This window comes from Denticeps clupeoides, chromosome 9, assembly GCF_900700375.1.
Source record: "Denticeps clupeoides chromosome 9, fDenClu1.1, whole genome shotgun sequence".
Taxonomy (NCBI): domain Eukaryota; kingdom Metazoa; phylum Chordata; class Actinopteri; order Clupeiformes; family Denticipitidae; genus Denticeps; species Denticeps clupeoides.
This window is the reverse complement of record NC_041715.1, coordinates 21,588,548-21,608,903: the sequence shown is the minus strand read 5'-3', so window position 1 is coordinate 21,608,903 and position 20,356 is coordinate 21,588,548. Positions and strand designations below refer to the sequence as shown.

The window sequence follows — 20,356 nt, the reverse complement described above, 5'->3', positions numbered from 1 at the left end:
TAAAAAATACACAAAATGGCCCATAATTGCAAAGTATGAATGTGTTTTCAGAGATTTTATTAAAATTATACAAATTAAAACATTTAAATAAGAATTAAAAAAAACATTTAAACATTTAAAAAAACATTTAAATAAGAATTAGCCTCTAATTCTTTCCTGGATATCCTCTCAAGCTCAGTCAGTCTGGATGGACAGTGTCATTTTCAAGTCTGTCCAGAGTTCTAGCTGGGTGTCAGTAGGCAGATATTTTCAAGTCTTTTCAGAGATTTGAATTTGGATTTGAAAAAAGTCCAACCCTGTAAAACCTCATACCTTTACCAGACACCAACTTTCCACCCATCTTGGTCTCAACTTTTCAGAAGGTGGTTAAAGACAGCTCAAAGTTCCATGAGACACAGAATCTAGGTCACTACCTATTCAGAAGTGATTGCAGGTGTACAACTGTACAGTGGAACTGAAATTGTAATTCATTGTTTTTACATGTTTTTATAGTGAATGCAGGTCTGTATGGGTAACCTGAATGCAGGTTACCCATACATTTACCCATACCAAATTGTTCTTATGATAGCCGAATAGAAGCATAGTCAGAGACCACCTGCTGAGACACACTTCTTCCATCATCCCTCAGTCCCAAGTGGTCCAGTGCTGCATACACGACCTGACTGTCTTCATTTACCACAGCCAGTGTCTTATTGAATGAACATCTCATCTTAGCCAGCTGCTCTTCACAGTGCAGTGATGTCTTCTGTGTTTTTTTCTTATCACACCTTTTAGACAGGCAACTTGGACCAGTTGGCATTTGCGTTATCATTTTTGTGGATACAAACTGTGGAAAAGGCATCTTTAATGATGGTCAAGAATCCGTAACCACAAGCTGAAAGGAAAGTGATGGAATACCTGAACTTGTTCTGTGAGTTCCTCTCTTCGTGACCCTTAAGAAACAATGTAATCAAAGTTTCATTTTAACTGAACTTCATGTATTGACAAAATATATTAAATAAACTCACATTTACATCCACTCAGGCTTAGAAAGGAGGCCAACGTCAGAGTGAAAACAAGGACAATTATTCCACTACAGATGTAGAGATATAGGGGCCAGTCATAACCATTTATAGGTGAGGAGAACTCTAGCAAAAGAAAAAGACAAATGAGCTCATTAAATTTATCATAAATAAGCAGGTTCAGCCAACTAAGTGAAGTGACGTGAAGTGAAGTGATTGTCACATGTGATACACAGCACAATGGGGCAGTGGTGGCCTAGCGGTTAAGGAAGCGGCCACGTAATCAGAAGGTTGCCGGTTCGAATCCCGATCCGCCAAGGTGCCACTGAGGTGCCACTGAGCAAAGCACCGTCCCCACACACTGCTCCCCGGGCACCGGTCATGGCTGCCCACTGCTCACTCAGGGTGATGGGTTAAATGCAGAGGACAAATTTCACTGTGTGCACTGTGTGCTGTGCTGCTGTGTATCACATGTGACAATCACTTCACTTTATTATTATTTATTTACGATGCACACAGTGAAATGTGTCCTCTGCATTTAACCCATCACCCTGAGTGAGCAGTGGGCAGCCATGACAGGCGCCCAGGGAGCAGTGTGTGGGGACGGTGCTTTGCTCAGTGGCACCTCAGTGGCACCTTGGCGATTCGGGATTCAAACCGGCAACTTCTGATTACGGGGCCGCTTCCTTAACCAACAGGCCACAACTGCCCCAAACTACGTGGCATACAAAATCACCAAAAGGTCATTTTAAACTTCCTTTCAGCTTTTCATACAAGATTTCACTTTAATTTTGTACAGTTGTTGAGAGAAAATAAAAAGTACAGTGAAAAAAGAAGTACAGTGATAAGTCAGGTGATGCAATTTTCAAATTTGTATTTTGTTCTCAAATAATTTGATGATCACAATGCAAAAGACGTCTACAAGAACATAACCTTACAAACTGAGGACATTTTTATAAAGAATGGCAGTTAATGTGATTTATCAGACTCTGAAGTGGTTATTTTTGTGTATTTTTTGAACGACTGTATACAAACATACCTACTGCCAGCTGAAACATAACCATCCGTGTTATTAAACTTTGCTATTGGTGGTACTATTGCAATCAATGTAACCAATTAATCTATTAAGATATATGTTGGCAGTCACAGCTACTGTTGTTTATTTGGATGTAATGATCCAATTAGAGGTTCTTAACTATTTGCTTTGTTAAATCCATGTTTTTTTGACAGGCAATGTATGATATATTCCAGTTGCACTGGTGTATTTGGTTTTGGTGGTGTATTGTACCTAGTGAAATTAAAAATAGATTATTTGATTAATTAATTACCTGTAGTGGAATTTGTACTTTCAGTGTCTTTGATATCATCTGTAATATAGCAATGAAATTAAGGAAATATTATAAAAAAAAATGTAAATCATGCAATATTTAAAAAAACATTTATATAAAGCAAAAAAATACAGGTACATTTAAATACAATGAGTTCATTCAAAAGTTTGCATGACTTACTTAAAACAGAGATGTTGATGAAGTGACCTTGTGCAAGTGACTGTATTTTACAACCATATGTACCATCATCCTCAATGGAAATTCTTTTAATTTCCAAAAAGTAGATGAGGTCATGACCTTGACGTTCTGGCCACATGTATATGTTATCTGTTTGATTTATTGGGATGCAGTCATATGGAGTCTTATATTTACACCACATCAGTGGTGGGGTTGCCTCACAGTATTTGACTGTACAGTTGATTTTGAGGGGTTTGGTCAGCTGACCTCTCCAAACAGTGTTCCGTTTAACTTGGACTTCAGGGTAGCATGGTGATCCAATAACTGAATGCAAAAATAAAGTATTTAAAGTGTGACCTTTTTCATATTTGTAGGTTAAATTATTCATTCATCATGTGGGTCAGCTATTTTGTGAACCAGTTGATGTATTCTAAACTCTCATCAGCAGTGGTGAAACAGTAAATTATATCAGAAGTCAAGGGAAAGAAAGAGTCAGTATGCCCTCATGTCATTAACTGATCTGTGATGGTTGGCTGGTCCATCCAAATAAAATATGCAATAAATTGCAGCATTGAAATAGAAAACGTATGCGAACATTTCTTGTGATTGGTGTGGCTATATATCTGTTGAAATACTGCTTCTTGTTTTATGTTGAGGAAAATGTTTAAACTAACTGTTTCACTGAGTATTTTCCCAATAAACAACCAGCAAAAGAGAACAGAGAACGAGATTTTGCTTTTCACATAAGACGTCTTTGATAATTTAGTTTCCCCATTTTACAAAAAAAAAAAAAAATACTCATACCAAATTGTCTTTAGCATTGCTTAAACTTTGCTATTGGTACTATTGCAATCAATGTAACCAATTAATCTATTAGGATATATGTTGGCAGTCACAGCTACTGTTGACATAGAACAGTCAAACTTCTGATGGGCAGGCACCTCAAGACTATTGGAATGAACTTGGGCAGACAATGGTTGACAAATACCTTTAAATTTGAAGTCGTCCTTAATTAGCCTTGGATTAATTGAGCATCTTTTATTGTAAGTTATAGTTGTTGAGAATTAAGCACTCTATTAATAAGCCTATGTCAGTATTTAGCCTAGTTGAGTAATATTAATTTAACATATTTAGTGTGCTTTGCCATCTAGCAGCACTCTTGTATCTAGCGTTTTAAAATGCTTCTAAATGAACAGTGTGACATACAGCAGTGGTCTGGATAATATCACATAATTCTAAATACATGTCATGAATGCTGAATGAAGTTGGTTTTCTGTACAGTAGTCTCATAAAATATCCTAGTAAGAAAAGCAAAAAGCAGTACCTGTACACTACTACTTAATAAAACTTGACCAATTAAAGAAAGCTGATTTAATGTTATATTTTTAGATCTTATTTTCTATTGAATTATTGCTGTTCACAAAATTTCTGAATAGTCTCCAAAATACACACCCACAAAACTTTTATTTGATGTGCTTTAATGTATACCTGTTATATTACGTGCAGGCTGGCATATAGTGTTTGGAGGATAACATCTTACCTTGAGCATCAGTGTACAGACAGAAGCTCCACAGCCCCAGGAGCAGCCAGGATGGATCAGAATATCTGACCATTGTTATTGAATTATGGTGCCTCTCACGGACAGACATTTTTCTCCCACACGTTGATGTCAGACAAGCCCACCATTCGATTTCCTTGTTTCTAAAAAGACCCTCACACACACTGTGGTTTTCATTTCCTTATGATCCTTTTCTCTATAACTTATTCTCAGTGGGGCACATTTCTATTTATTTCACAAGATCTTTATTTTTCAACACAAAGGTAGTTGAAACAAACACACAAAAATATGTTTGTGAGAAGAAAAACGGCACCAGAATATTTTTTTTCCATAGATGTCAAAGCATAACACATCTTAAACACATGCTAATATGGATTAACATTAAGTTACCAATTTTTGAGACAATTTACATGATTTTCTTAATGTGGTGCTTAAATACAAAGTTTTAGAGCCAAAAAAAAACAACAACAACAAAAAAAAAAAAAACACACACAAACACACTTGCGCCACCTAGAGTTAGAAATATTACAGTACTATGTAAAATGAAAGTAATAATCATTTTACAAGCAAAAGCAATAAATTAATTTGATTTGTGATATGTAGAGATGTACTGGGTATTGGTCTCTCCCAACTCTTTGACTCCTACAAGCAAAAGTCTACAGATGGAGAATATTGCATTGCTGCTCAGAAAACATTTGGAGAACAGAGTAATGGTTTAATTACAATTAGCAAAATAAATGAAATCAATAAATTGATTCTTTTGGTTTTTTATTAATTTACAAATTGCTGTTTTGCACAGTATTGTACATCACACACACAGTTTACTTTGTGGTTCAGGGAGGTGTGGGAAAAAAGAATATAATAACAAAAATGTAAAATCAATACCTCATATCAGGACTCCCTTTTCCCCTTTATGCTGAAGACAGTCCTTAATAACAATGGCTGTATGTTTGGGGGTCCTGCTGTAGAATAAAATCATACGCCTCCCAAATAGTATTAAATCACATTTCTTAAGATTGAGGTCACTTGACCTAATCTCCATCAACACTTGCAGAAATGCTGCCCCAAGCTTGCAACGAACCTCCAACATGCTTCACTGTTGCCTGCAGACACTCATTATTGTTCTGCTCTCCAGGCCTTCAGCAAAGTGCTTTCTGTTACAGCCAAATATCTCAGATTTTGATTAATCAGTTCAGAGCAGCTGCTGTAATTTTTATGCACCCCAGTTCCCCAGATTTCACTTGTCCTTGTTTCCATGTTGGAAATTGGGCTTTTTGCTTGCAACTCTTCTTCTGACCACTTCTGGACAGACTTCTCCGGACAGTGGATGGGTGTACCCTGGTCCCACTGGTTTCTGCCAGTTTGGAGCTGATGGCACTGCTGGACATCTTTTGATTTCGGAGGGAAATAAGCTTGATGTGTTTTTTATCTGCTGCACTAAGTTTCCTTGGCCGACCGCTACGGCTACGATCGACAACAGTACCAGTTTCTTCAACCTTCTTCAAAATAGCTTGAACAGCACATCTTGAAACCCCAGTCTGCTGTGAAATCTTTGTTTGGGAAAGACCTTGCTGATGCAGTGTAACAACCTTGTGTCTTGTTGCTGTGTTGAGTCTTGCCATGGTGAATGTCTGACTGGTTGTTGCTCTCTACAATCCAAGGATATGAGCAGTCAGATGGAATATTTGTGAAGATGAAAGAAACAGAAATCCATGTTTGGTCTTACCCTCCCAAGTCCACTGCTTTATTTTTCCTAAAAGTGGATAGAGTTAAAGACACTCTCAGCAGAGCACAAACATGCATCTCACAATATAGACAAAGTTAAACAATAATACAACAGTCAGTGCTTCAATTCTCTATACTGAGCAGACTTGAGCCCTTTGTGTAGGGCCCTATGAAATCAGTTTTATTTTTTCCATTTTAATTCTTCTGAATTCCATGTTTTACATTATAAACATATTTATTCACCTTATTTGATTATGGAGTGGGTGGGAAACCTGCAATATGACTACTCACATTTGATGACTGTTTAATAAAGTGCTTGTACTCTTTGCTTTTGTAAACCATTTACAAGTAAATAATATGTGCATTTCATGCAAATAACTATTTCACAATGTTACACAATCTTCCTTTTGTAAAATAAAAGTGCATCATGTTTGACCTCCACATAAAAACAAATTATAAAATAAAAAACATTGAGGACAAAAAAAGCCCACTTGCATAATGAACTGGAACCATGATAATAGCTAGATTGCTTCTTTCCACTATTTCTGATTCTGAGTTATTCACTGTAAGTGGTCGTCATATATTTTCTTACAGAAGAGTTGTTCTTCGATTAATAAAAAAATTGTGAAAGTGAAGTGATTGTCACTGTGATACACAGCACACGGTGCACACATGAATGAAATGTGTCCTGTGCTTCGTTCAGCTGTGTTTTGCTCAGTGGCACCTTGGCGAATCAGGAATCTTCTGATTATGGGGCCACTTCCTTAAACTCTAGGCCACCACTGCCTCCTACTGCAATTCTATTCAGCTGTGTATGTGCAGGGCATTTAAATGTATTTAGGTTTTCATATTGAAGATAAGATGAAGTTTGTCAGTATGACAGACTGGTGGGGATATGGAATCTTTTTGAAGTAATCACATGTGAGAATTCCATAAGTTGACATTATGTCTTACACATGAGCAGTCTTTATGTGGACATACAATTGTTAGATAATTGCATTTAAATGAAAGTAGCAAACTGGCAGAATCGCTGGCCCGGGGCATTAAGGGGTTATGTTCTCCACACACAGTGTTAATGGGAAAAAAATTAAAACAAATAAAAAAAAAAACCCTGTGATTCTAACTTTTCTGTAATGAGGACCGACCCCTTTCACCCGCACACCAAAGAGACACAGAGGACAAAACAATAATTTTAACGTGGAATACGTACCTGTACACAATCGTTTGCATTCGAAGAGATACAATCAAAGTCACCACATCCTCTCTGCATCAAGAAGTAAGAGATTAATGTTAAAATTTGCATGTATTAGAACGCTATTAATGCAGCTGTAATGCATAACCTCTGCAGACTCGGACGTACGTGAGCCGGAGCATGCGCACAACGGCAATGACGCACGAAGATGACGTATTTGTCCGCCTTGTTTTAAAACATACACTAGATGTCGTGTGGGTTCCGAGCAAGATGGCGGTTTGAGCACACGTCCCTCTAGTTTATATTATTTAATGTTTTTTTCCAGCCTTGCACGGTTAGTTTTGTTTTATATTAGTTATGTATAAGACACAAAAAAAACAAGAGAAGGTCCAGTCTCCCAAAGAAGATAGGAAGAATGAGAAAACGAAAGTTGTAAAGGACCACGACTACGCATCGGACATGGAGACTGAAAGAAGGGGAAGTGGAAAACGACCTCTAGATTCGGCAGAATTGCCTCAAACTCCTTCAAAAGGAGCTCACGCTCATAAAATAACAAGTCAAGACACAACAATGGAAGATCTACTGGAAGTCATTGAAGCGCTACATCAGAGATTTGACACCCAAGATGAGAAGATGGCAGACATAAACACAAAGTTGGCACAAAACACGGTAATGATCAGCAACCTTACCAGAGCTCTAGAATTTAATGCGGCTGAAGTGAACGATTGTAAGGAGAAGGTGGCTGCTGTGGAGGTTGGCTGCTCCAAGAGGATGCAAGGAAACTGGATCGATATAAATGCCGATGGAACATGAGAATCAGAGGGATGAAGGAGGCGATGGGGGAAAACGTTCGGCTGGACGTGATTCAACTCCTGGGGAAGGTGGCTCCAGAATGGGCTGAGAAGGTTATTGTACAGTTTACCAAACGACAGTACAGAGATGGCATATGGAAGATGACTAAAACGTCTCCGGTTTGCGAGGCAACTGGTGTCCGCTTCATGGAGGATCTCACAAAGGAGGACCGGCTGGAGAGAGAGAAAATGTGGCCCCAGATACTTCAAGCGAGGAAGGCAGGAGACCGGGCGTACTACCGTGGCCCGTTTGGATACATAAATGGCTGTTGCATTTATGAGAAGAACTAAAGATAGAAAGGTATTCTATTAAAGATATTGCTAAATGAGGACATTAAGGGTGTAATTTGTTGTTTAGAAACTGGAGGAATGTACACCCTATTCATTGTTACTTAGTAAGGAGACAGTAAGTTTTACTTTATTATTTTAAACTGTTATACTGTTATAAAGCAGTTATTTTTGTTCTATTTTCTTAACTGTTACTGTTTGAACAATATAGTTAATGCTTAAAACAAATTTGTAATTTAATTATTTGAATGCAAGAGGACTTAAGGACAAAGTGAAAAGGAAAGCGTTATTTTAATTTTGTAAAGGGCAGGCAGCACACTGCACTCTGCTGCAAGAAACTCACTTATGTGACACCGACACCACCTTCTGGACAAACCAGTGGGGAGAGAAGATCTGGTTTAGCCATGGTTCTAATCGCCCTGGTGGTAGCCATCTGTTTTAATAGATGTCCTGGAAATGTTGTTGCCTCCAAAGCTGATGTGTTCAGTCACTGGATAGTAGTTGTGTTAAATGTTGAAGGATATTTCATCATATTGTGCAATGTTTATGGGTACGCGAATTCGAATGAAAATAAGTTGTTATTGTCAAAATTGACAGATGTTATTTCTGAACTTAAGGACACTTACAACTCAAACTTTATTTTGGTAGGTGGTGATTATAACCTGACACAGATGACTGTTCGGATAGATGTCCTTTTAGACGTCACAGGGAGAGTTTGAATCCTACTTTATTTGAATTTAGTAACTCCAATAATTTAATAGATGTATGGAGAGATAAAAACCCTGATACACGTCAGTTCACATGGATCAAGCCAAATGGTCTCATAAAATCAAGGATAGATTTATGGTTAACCACACCAGATGTAATCAGATATGTTTCACATGTCTCCATCTCTTCTGCCCCTTTGACAGATCACTGTGTAATTTCAGCTAAATTAAACCCAGTTAATGGGAACAAAGATTATTGGAAGTTTAATGCATATTTATTAAAGGATGAGGGTTATGACAAAATAATCAAAGAAATGATACATAAAATTAAAAATGACCAAACTACAGGAAGCTTTTGCAACAGATATACTTCAAATTTAAGGTCCGTGAATTTTCTTTGACATTTAGCAAACAGAAATGGAGACAACAAAGACAATTTGAGGCTCTTTTGGTGCAGAATATAAATCATTTTTGTAGAAAGTCTGGAATGTCTGAAGCTGATAGATGTGAATTTATAACACTTCAGAATCAATTAGATGTTATTTATCAAAAGAGGGCACACGGTGCATATATTACATCTCGAGCTAAATGGATAGAAGAAGGTGAAAAGAAATTAGAAAATAGAAGGCAAGAGAGAAAAAACATAAATTCATTAATTATAGATGATAAGGAAATTACTGAAATTTACAGATTTTACTCAACCTTGTATTCATCTGCATACAACCCTGTAAAGTCTAATTTATTTGTAGAAGAAATTAAAAAACATATTCCAAAAATAGATGCAGCCTTTAAAGAAAATTGTGATCTCAGACTAGAGGAATTGGACAGGGCAATTAAAAAAAAAAAGCACCCGGCCAAGATGGTTTAACCACAATATTCTACAAAAAAATTTGGGAAGATCAGAATTTTTTTTTCTTAGAAACAATTAATAATATGTTATTGGTCAACTCTTTAATGTCTACAATGAAACAAGGACTTATTACACTCATCCCAAAACCAGCAAAAGATAAAAAGTACATTGAGAATATACGTCCAATTACATTATTAAATACTGATTATAAAATATTCTCACGTGATCGCTGACAGGTTGAAGGATGATTTATCCCAGATTATAAGTGATACACAGTCCGGTTTTCTTAAAGAGAGATCTATTCATAACAATCTGAGATTAGTTCTAGATTTGCTGGACTATGAACATCTGGTAGAAGATGATGGAGTCATTTTCTTTTTGGATTTCTATAAAGCCTTCGACAGCGCCCCTTCATTATAAAAACATTGGAATACTTTGGCTTTGGGGAAAAAATGTATAAAAGTGATTCAGATGCTTTACACAGATATTAACAGCTCAGTATCTTTATGCTCTGGAACATCTAAACGTTTTGAAATAACAAGAGTAATCCGCCAAGGATGTCCTGTTTCACCTCTTCTGTTCATTATTGTGGCAGAACTTTTGGCAATTTTCATAAAAAAACAATTCAAATATTGAACCATTAAATGTGATGGGAAACTCTTTGATAATCACTCAACTGTCATCTGACACGGCCCTACTCTTAAAAAATCTATCGCAAATTACAAAGGTATTGAAGGAGATACAAAAGTTTTCTGAAGCCTCTGGCCTGTGAAATTCTAACTATTCATGATGATCATCCCTTTGATACTGTGTGTGGTATTCCAATTAAAAAAGAGGTTAAATATTTAGGAATTAATATCTCAAAAAATAGATAGCTAATAGAAACATACAATATTGAAAATAAAATCCAGAAAAACAAAGTCATTCTTAATAGCTGGTTTCAAAGAGACTTGTCTATCTTTGGACGCATTCTACTTACTAAAATGGAAAGTCTATCTCGACTAATTTACCCAGATTTTCGCTATATATATATATATTTTTTTGGTGGAACAGATGTCATTACATTAGTAGAGCCGATGTAATTAAATCTTTAGAAGAAGGAGGTTTAAATGACTTTGAGTCAATGAACGGCTGCATCAAACTCAGATGGTTACAAAGTTTTATAGTTTATGGTTCAGTTGGTTCAATTTTCAAAGATCTTGGTGGAATTAAATTGATGACATGTGACTTTGAAATACCTAAATTACCAGTAAAACTATCAGACTTTCATAAACAGTATTGCAATATTGGAAACTCATTTTCAAACTCAACTTTTCACCACATTCAACTCCGATTTGGAACAGATACACCTTGATAAAACGCAAATCATTCTTTTACAAAGATTGGTTTGAAAAATTGGTCCATCTTACATCTTATGGAAGCTGACGGTAGTTTCTTATCATATGAAGACTTTATAGGAAAATACACGTTAACATGTACAATAACTAAATTTAACAGAGTTTTAAAGGCAATTCCTTATACTCTGACTTTATTAATTAAAGTCATAATAACATACTCAGTAATTATTCCAAAAGAACCATCTATGACTAAATGGATGTGAATTTATAGACAGAAAATGTAATAACAAATTAATAAGAAACAATCTAACTCAATATTGTTTCCAGTCACCTTAAGAAGAAAACATTTGTTTGAAGATTATGATGTTATCTCTTTACAGAAAATTAGAACTAAGTACCTCTCTTTTCCAATACCACAGAAAGCTAAAGAAATCAGTTTTAAAATTATGTATGACATTTATCCCTGGAATGATCTTCTGCAAAAGAAATTTGGTACAATACCTGTGTTTTCTGTAACTCTAATATTGAGACATCAGAACACCTCTTTTTTGTTTGCAATGCCACACATATTTTTTGGAATGATTTTCAAAATTGGATAATGTGTAAAAAATCAATTCCACCTTTGAGCTTTGAGATAATAAGGGTTGGTCTGATAGGAGATGAAGAATCAGAATACTGTAATAATAACTTAATTCTTATGGCAAAATGTTTTATTCATAAGTCTCGATTTCTAAAAATCACCCCTGTTTTCAAGATTTTTGCAAATGAAATAAATGTATTCAAGGAAGTGCTAAGTCAGTGTAAAAATACTAAAGCCCAATCATTATACCAGTATATAGACAACTTAATATAAGAACTACTATATATATAGACAACTTAATAAGAATATAAGAACCTCTTGTAAGTAACAACGATCAGTGTTTTTGTTTTTTGTTTTTCATGTCAACAGGACACTTTCACTTCCCTGTCTGTAACAGCATGTGGATATGTCAAGGATATGACAACCACTGCCTGCCCTGGAATGATCTTCACTGCCAGATTCCTTCTGGTAGTGTGGTGTGATTGTGTGTTGATTTTATGAACGAGCATTTATTTTCATTATGATAACAAAGGGCTATCCGATCCAAGACTTTGGAATTGACTGTGGAATCACTATATATATATATAGTTTGGACACACCTTCTCATTCAATGTGTTTTCTTTTTTTTTTCACATGTGGAGTTATGTACTTAACAAAAAAGGTGAAATACCTGAAAACTTGTTTTATATTCTAGTTTCTTCAAAACAGCCACCCGTTGCTCTGATTACTGCTTTTGCACACTCTTGGCATTCTCTTGATAAAGATAAAGAAAACACATTGAATGAGAAGGTGTGCCCAAACTTTTGGCCTGTACTGTATATATATAATATAAGTTGGGGGAACACGATCCTAAAAATTCCAATAAAACTTGAAAACTTGTAACCATGCCAAGTTACCAGGCCATAAGTAACCACGCCGGTGAGCTAACGGGGGAAGGAAGCGCAGAGGCAGGACATACTGGAAAGGGATTTTATTACAAATAAACAATAAAGAAACGCGGCTCAGTGGCCGAAAACAGGGAATAACGGGGGAAAACAACTTAAACTAGGCCGCAGGCATGTGCCCATTGCCAGAACTCAAGATGCATACCTTCACTCAAAGTTCACAACAGAGTGTCGCTGCTGCAGAAGGGGTGGAGTTACAGACATTTAACGGTCATCAGAATTGGCTTCAGCTGTAGCGATCACCTGGAGCCAATCCTGACAGAGCCCCCCTTCAAGGGCTACATCTTCGGAGCCCCAGCAGTACCATCAGTGGAGGCGGCGGGCGGTCGGCGGCAACAACAGGGCTCCTGCCCTGCTGGGTCCTCCCACTGGCGGCCCCGGACCCTCAGGCTGGCTCCCTGGCGTGGTCCGGCATGGCGCCCCTGGACCCTCGGGCTGGCTCCCCGGCCCCAGCCCCACGCTGACCCAGTCAGACTCGTGAGGATGGTGGTGATCTTATCCGTGTCTGAAAGGGAGGGAAGAGCAGCAAAGTACACGCCACATGATGTTATAAAAGACTGGCATGTACCTGCTGCCCCACTGAAGGGTCCCGGGACCATGGGTATGTCCTACACGGGGCTGGGCACATCGGTGGAGATGGTGGTGGGTATGTGGCGTGGGGGGTGGTGGACGTCCTCTCCAGCAGGCGGAGGCGCTGGTGCTGCGCTGCCGTTCAGCTGGGGAACGTCCGGGCAGAGGGAAGGTGGGTCGTGACCATAGCTGGAGAGGCGGATTCCCAGCGAGGCAGTCCCGGCGGCGCAGTTGCTGGCTGGTGATGTCCCATCGCCCTGTTCCACCAGCTTACCCCCGCATTGCAGTCTTCCTCCTCCCTGTTCTGCTCTCTCTCGTGGTCCTCACACCGCTGGAAGTGACGTGGGTCCCCACGGACCTCACGACAATCGTGGATGGACGCAATGGGTGCCCCGACCGCCCAACTCGCTTTTCCATTGCTCTTGTCTTCCGTGTCGTCCCAGTCCACAGGGAGCCTTGCCAGCAGAGCGCAGAGTTCCTGGCTCGACATGGCAAAGATCGTGGGGGTCGCATCCTCTGCGCCCACGTAACTTCCTCGCTGCTGCCAACGCCATCGTCATCGCTCTGCCCACTCACCCACCGACGTTGCTGCTTCCGGGTTTCGCTGACTCTCCAGTGGTCGACGCCATCATGCTGCGCCATGCGCCATGACTTGCCCGGAAGAAATCACTCCACCAGAACGGGTGGTGAATCTCACCGCGAATCCTCCCAATTCCACGGGCTTTTCTCCAGCGCTTCCCACTGGACTTTGTCTTTTATGCCTTCTATGTATCATGGTCTATGTTCTGTCTACGTGGGATGGGTTTTCAAGTAAGAATTTCATTGTGCTCTGTACGCTGTACTTTGTACATACTGTATGACAATAAACTTCAACCTCAACATCAGACACTCCTATGCAAAACCTCAAAAAATAAAAAAAACATTTTCACATGTCTATCCAACTACCCCTGCTCTAGCTTCCATAACTGCTGAAGATTTTGACAACTTTACAAGGAAGACTGAGCAAATCTGCCAGACATTCTTCATCACCACAACCCCTACTCTACCCTATGAAGACTCACTGATTGCCCTAGAACTACTTTCAAAACTTGCATCAGATGAAATCATCCACAATACTCCAAACAATCTCTCCTGATCTTATATCCTTCATATCTCATATTATAAATGGTTCATATACATCTGGTCAAGTACCATCTGTCTATAAAACAGCCAAGGTTCTTCCTGTCATAAAGAAACCCACCACTGATCCTGCAAACATCAACAACTGAACAACAACAGTATCTCTTCTCTCATTTTTCGCTTAGTCCTTGAGCACCTTCCTCTTTAAAGAATACTTTCTTTTAAAGAATAACTTTCTTATAGTCTGTAAGAAAACCTACAACAAAGAGAAATAAAATGATTGTACTCATGGTTTGAGTCCTAGTGAACCAGAACTGATTACTTAATTGATGAAAACATGTTATAAGTCGCTCTTGACTTATGCCTAAATTCACATGAAACCAGTCAGAAGCCTCTATTTTAAAAAGGTAATATTGAATAATTTTTTTCAGCAGACACTGCCAGCGCTTCACAGTACACACATTCTACAACAACATTCATTTCTTAAATGGGGCAGTGATGGCCCTGTAATCAGAAGGTTCGAATCCCCAGCCACCAAGGTGCCACTTATGTGCCAACGAGCAAAACACCGTCCCCACACAATGCTCCCCGGATGCCTGTTATAGCTGCCCACTGCTCACTCAGGGTAATGGGTTAAAAGCAGAGGACACATTTCGTTGTGTGAACGGTGTGCTGTGCTGCAGTGTTTCACAATGTCAATCACTTCACTTTCATATAGCCCATAATCACATACAATATGTCTGAATGGGCTTTGAATTTAATGGACTATGGAATCTTTTTTATTGATGTTTTTAGTTCATGTTTGAGGCCAAGGGCTTGGAAGACACTTTTTCTAATACTGTGCTCATTGTTTAAATTTCCCTCTTGTGGGACTACTAAAGGATCATTTTTATTCATAGCATGACGTTCTCATCACTTTTTCTGCAGACTGCAGAAGGGGTAATTAAAACATGCATTTCAGTTTGTGTGTGCCAAAATAGCTGCTATGATTGCAGTCTTTATTGAGAGTTTTTCTTACATCTGGCTACTATCTGGCTATCCATCTATTTCTAAATTTCACAATATTGTTGACAAGCAATTTTCATGAAGAAAATGAGTCAGAAATGGTGCAGAAGCTGGTGTGCTTTATTAGCTACTGATTTCAAGATATATCACTTCCTAACCCCCCAATCTCATGAGAAAACCCAGGAGACCGAGAGAAACCAAACACACATGCAACTAGTAGCCAGCCGTCAGGAGAGGAGAGGAGGGAAGAGGCTTGCATCCGTATGATTCTTCTTCAGAACAGGCTCTCATGTCCGAGTACAGGTGGTGGTTCTTCACAAAGATGACTTTTGTTCGTTGGGTTGTTGATCCAACCAGGGTGTTCTTTAGTCTCATTTTTCATTTCACCTCTAGAAGTGTTACAGTAAGAGCATACAGCGATCTCTTTATGTTGGAAAGTTCAAATATTTAATGAAGCCTTCCATTACGATCCATTACTTTTGATAATTAAATTATCAGTTGTACAAAAATAGATGGCTTTGAATCAAATGTCAAGGCTTGTGTTGAAACAATACTAATAAAAGAAATATACCATAAACAGTCCCGTCTTACAATAGATAAATGGGTTAGGGAATCAGGGCCATTGGTGATCTATGTTAGTGAACGTAACAGATCATAAATACACTACAGGAGTCTACCACTACACACTGCTGGATCTGGTGGACGTCTGTTGATAGAAGAAAGGTTTGTGTTTATATGGCTTCCACATAATTGGCTGGCAGCATGCCGGTCTTGCCTGTGCGCTGCACAGTGCCATACATCCAGCCCTCATCAATTGACTGGACATTTACAATCACATCGCCATCCTTGAATGACACCTCATCGCTGTCGGCGGCTGCGTAGTCATACATGGCCCGAACTGTTTTCTGCATGAGGGAAAAACAAAAAGGAGCATTATCAAGCAGGAGCTACTTTGTTCACCAGTGTTTGTTCAGAATATATTTTATATGCTTGTTAGGTTCCTTAACAAGTTGCTTATCTCTATGGATATTTTGCAAGAAAAGGTACATGGAATAATGAACAAATACAACAATGGCACAGGCAAAATTGATGTTTCTGCTGGTGGGCAGGGACTTCAAAAAATTATACATTGCTTACTACATTTGAAGAATCAACTATTTTCTTTAATAAACTGATATGAAACTAGCTACTGACCTAATTTACACTTACAGCATTTATCAGACACCCTTATCTAAAACAATCAGTAGTTGGATATCAGGATAAAGTGTCTTTCTCAGGGACACAGTGGTAGTAAGTGGGGTTTGAAGCTTTATGCCACTTAAATTTTTCATTGCATTTTTGCCCTGCCACAAGAGGACCTGCTGAAATCATTTCACTGATCCTCTCGTTAACCCGGGGAGAATGTTGACAAGCACAAGACTGGAGATCGACTGGAGTTAGAATAGCAGACAGGATGCTATAAAATGAGGGAGATGTTTGAAATGGTAGTAGCCTAGTGGGTAACACACTTGCCTAGGAACCAGAAGACCCAGGTTCAAATCCCACTTACTACCATTGTGTCCCTGAGCAAGACACTTAACCCTAAGTGTCTCCAGGGTGACTGTCCCTGTAACTACTGATTGTAGTCGCTCTGGATAAGGGTGTCTGATAAATGCTGTAAATGTAAATGTAAATGTGAGCGCTACCATCAATCCTGTCTTGTGCATCCTGAGGCCATTCATGTGTGGGGCTGCTTCTCATCCAAGGGAGTGGGGCTCACTCACAATTTTTTGTGAGTGAGCCAACCAAACAGTTTTGAGAAGAACGATGCCTTTTCCAGCATGATGGAGTACCGTGTCATAAGACCAAAGGGATAACTAAGTGGCTCAGGGAACAAAGCATTAAAAACATAAAAATTGAGAACTTGTGTTTCATCCTCAAGAGGCGGGTGGACAAACAAAAAGCCACAAATTCTGACAAACTCCAAGCACTGATTATGAAAGAATGGGTTGCCATCAGTTAGAATTTGGCCCAGAAGTTAGCATGCAAGGGCGAATTGCCGAGGTGTTGAAAAAAAGGGTCAACACTGCAATTATTAACTCTTTGCATAAACTTGATTGTCAATAAAAAAACCTTTGAAACTTATAAAATGCTTATCAATATTTTGGTCAATACACCAAATAAAAAAAACTGAAGCAGCAAACTAGTGAAAACATGTATTTGTGTCATTCTCAAAACATCACACTGTGTGTGTATGTATGTGTGTGTGTGTGTATATGTCTCTTATTAAACATGAACCTATATGAGACTACAGGTAGCCAAAGCTGTGCTATTTAAATTGCAACAATGGCCAGTTTGTAAGAAGAAAACTCTTCCTAGTTTTAAACCAGCTACTAGTACTCATTTCTCCTATGACTTACTCCGGTGGTTGAGGGCTGTGAGGGGACAGAAGACACGGTTGTCTGTTGGGTGGCCACAGATGAAGATCTCTGTTGAAGCTCAACAGTCTTAGCCTGCTGGTAGCCTGCAAGTACAGAGTAATTGTCTTTTAGCTGTCACCTTGATTCAGATTCAGAAGAGACAAAATGTAACCATTCTTGCAAAAAACCCAAAACAAAACACAACCAAAAGTGTGACCTGGGTCAAGTGTCTTGTCAAAGCCCATTGAGACATACTGTATGTGATTTTGGGGCTATATAATAAATAAATGATGTTGTTGTTGTTGATCAGTGTGATCAATAATTTGGACTATGGTGCCTCGTAATTGACCTTTAAGAAGTGTAATGCTCAAGTGTAATGTTCAGTTATCTGTTTAGATACCTAGAGAGGAGGCAGCAAATCCATTGCTGTAGACGGACAGGTGGTGGTCCACATTTTCAGACACCTCAGATTTTTCATCCCCTACTCCACTCATGGCGCTTGTAGAACGGGAGTGCTCCTTGCTGCGGCGTTGGGCCTGGACTGTGGGATGGAGGTCAGGGGTCAAGAGCAGGTTCACAAACATATTCATACAGGACGATGAGAATATAATGTCTTCCTACCAGACATCATGTGCAGGCTTCTGGACTGAATATTGTCTTCTGCTGGATCATAGTCAAAGACTGAACCAGGGTTGGTGCGCCACACACGCAGATCTAACAATGAAAAGGATTAATAAGTTCAGGGGTCGTAGATTCTATAGTCATATTAGTAGGTGTTCAGTGGCCACTGACCGGTGGTGGTCTCCTGGTCATGCTCTGCAGTGCGTCTCCTCTCCATCTCCACAACGCGCCTCTGGATCCCACGGTAGCTGATGTCGCTGAAGTCCTGTGTGTTCTTCTTCACACGCTCAGTCACTGGGTCAGAGATGCTGGGTGTGAAACTGCCCTTGCTTTTCTCAAAGTCCTGGTGGTATCTGACCTGTTTTATAGATATAATTGGCTGAATCCAGAGATAAGAAGCGATGTTTCCAGTTCCAGTTTAAACTGGAAAGTTTTTTTGATTGCACATACACCAGATATCTTACAGCAATTATAGAAATGATTGAACTCTTTGCAAAACAGTCATTACATGACAACGGCATTTTAAAGCGATGTTCATGATAATGGATTCATAACATGAGAATAATGTTGTATATTAGTAGTTTTTTATATATACTTTCAAAATGGCTTTAAAGCGGTTTGATTATTTTGGGGATATTCCTTCTTGCATTGCATAGCACTTTCATTTCTATGGTCCTGAAGCTACTGACCCCAGAAATAATGCGCTGGGTCTCCCTCACGCGCCTCATCTCAGGGGTGTCCAGCACAAAGGCAGCCTTGCCCTGTACCTGCCGACGGAAGCTGTCAGAGTACAATACCTGTGGACCAGACACCACAGAATCAGTTCACATTGTGGTAGTTGAGCAATTTGGCAGACCACCCACTGCATACATACTAGGGACCAAAGTGTTAAATCTTCAGATGAATGTGGATTAAGTGCGTTCTGAAGGGTGAAGTACACATCAACAGATACGACCCACATGAAACTGTTAATGATATTAGCCACCTTAGCAAGAATGGGGAGTTAGAGGGTTACACTAAGTCTAGTCAACAATTCCTGCCGGTTGGGAATACCGAGCTAATGTTTTCTTGGTTCCGTTTCACGCGCTCCATCTCTGGTGTGAATACCACTGGTGTTCCTTTGGTAGAATTGTCCTTATAAAAAACCTACAGTGAAGAAGCATAGCAATGTGATCATCGCATACAGGACCCTGCAATCCCCCCACAGGGGTCCCTGGAACATAATGTAACATGTTTTGGCCAACTGGCCAAAGTAAAATTGATTCCAGGAATGAAGATGCTGCTGATAGGGTGGAAAAGGGAAGGTGGGTTAGCTGCTGGGTTATTTCCCTCAAAAATTGGAATATAAAAGGGGTTAACATACAAAACAAACACACAAACAAAAGGGTCAACATAGATGACCTGAATCTTTGTAGACAAGGAGCTATCAGAAGTTAGATGAGTAGAACAGGACAGAGGCAAGTGACTTTGCAGGAGGAAAGATTGTATGGAACTTTATGGAGCATTACTTTAATGTTAATGAAGGGTTATTTTGAAGCCAAAAAAGGTTGTCGGAGTGTCCACTACCGAGCTGATGTTCTTCTGGGTTTGCCGAACTCGCACCACTTCCGGGAGGTCTGGGATGGCTGTGCCCCGACCCAGCGAGTCCTTATACTTTATCTACAGGCATTTCAGTACCATGCAGAGACGGTGCAACAGGGTGGGTGGTACCAGTGAGAAAACACACTGAGAATTACACAGCAGTTCAACTCAACACAGAGACAGCTATAGCACAACAGTCAAACACACAACACAATCCATAGCCAGTACATGGAGTTCTTAAATGAAAATAATTGAAGTTGGACATCTGAGCAGCAGAGTACCGTGCTAATGTTTTTCTGATTGCGTTTAACTCGCTCCATGTCAGGAGTCTCTGATAGGGTGGTTCCTCCTCCCAAATCCTCCTTGTAATGAATCTTTTAAAATGCAAAATAGCAAAAAAAAAAAAAAAAAGAAAACAGTGAGGAAATGAAAAAGATATCTCACTGAGATTTTGTAGACAGAAAAATGGAAAAAAAAAGGTATTTGTTTTCTTCAAAAAAAATCACAGGAGAGAAATGTTGCT

The 20,356-nt window shown here is 39.2% G+C and overlaps 2 protein-coding genes across 17 annotated transcripts in view; both read right to left on the bottom strand.

The window, feature by feature from the left end:
* Positions 1-559: 559 nt before the first annotated feature.
* LOC114796907 (B- and T-lymphocyte attenuator-like) lies at positions 560-4,154 on the bottom strand. Its single transcript, XM_028991421.1, has 6 exons — positions 4,047-4,154; positions 2,510-2,830; positions 2,330-2,368; positions 1,008-1,127; positions 898-932; positions 560-826 (listed from the first exon to the last, which is right to left on the bottom strand). The coding sequence occupies exons 1-6, from the start codon at positions 4,117-4,119 to the stop codon at positions 560-562; spliced, it is 855 nt and encodes a 284-aa protein (XP_028847254.1). The 5' UTR covers positions 4,120-4,154.
* An 11,177-nt stretch (positions 4,155-15,331) lies between these two features.
* The window catches only part of neb (nebulin), a 58,926-nt gene continuing 53,901 nt past the window's right edge, over positions 15,332-20,356 (bottom strand). For 11 of the 16 annotated variants that reach the window (XM_028991987.1, XM_028991986.1, XM_028991990.1 and 8 more), the window contains 9 exons: positions 20,115-20,207; positions 19,819-19,911; positions 19,306-19,398; positions 18,942-19,049; positions 18,424-18,610; positions 18,253-18,345; positions 18,032-18,172; positions 17,632-17,735; positions 15,332-16,137 (listed from right to left, as the gene is read on the bottom strand). In XM_028991987.1, the coding sequence (XP_028847820.1) occupies positions 15,964-16,137; positions 17,632-17,735; positions 18,032-18,172; positions 18,253-18,345; positions 18,424-18,610; positions 18,942-19,049; positions 19,306-19,398; positions 19,819-19,911; positions 20,115-20,207 (1,086 nt within the window). In that variant the 3' untranslated portion in view covers positions 15,332-15,963. The remainder of the gene's footprint in view (positions 16,138-17,631; positions 17,736-18,031; positions 18,173-18,252; positions 18,346-18,423; positions 18,611-18,941; positions 19,050-19,305; positions 19,399-19,818; positions 19,912-20,114; positions 20,208-20,356) is intronic. The other 5 variants (XM_028991994.1, XM_028991999.1, XM_028991998.1 and 2 more) reach the window with 3 other exon arrangements.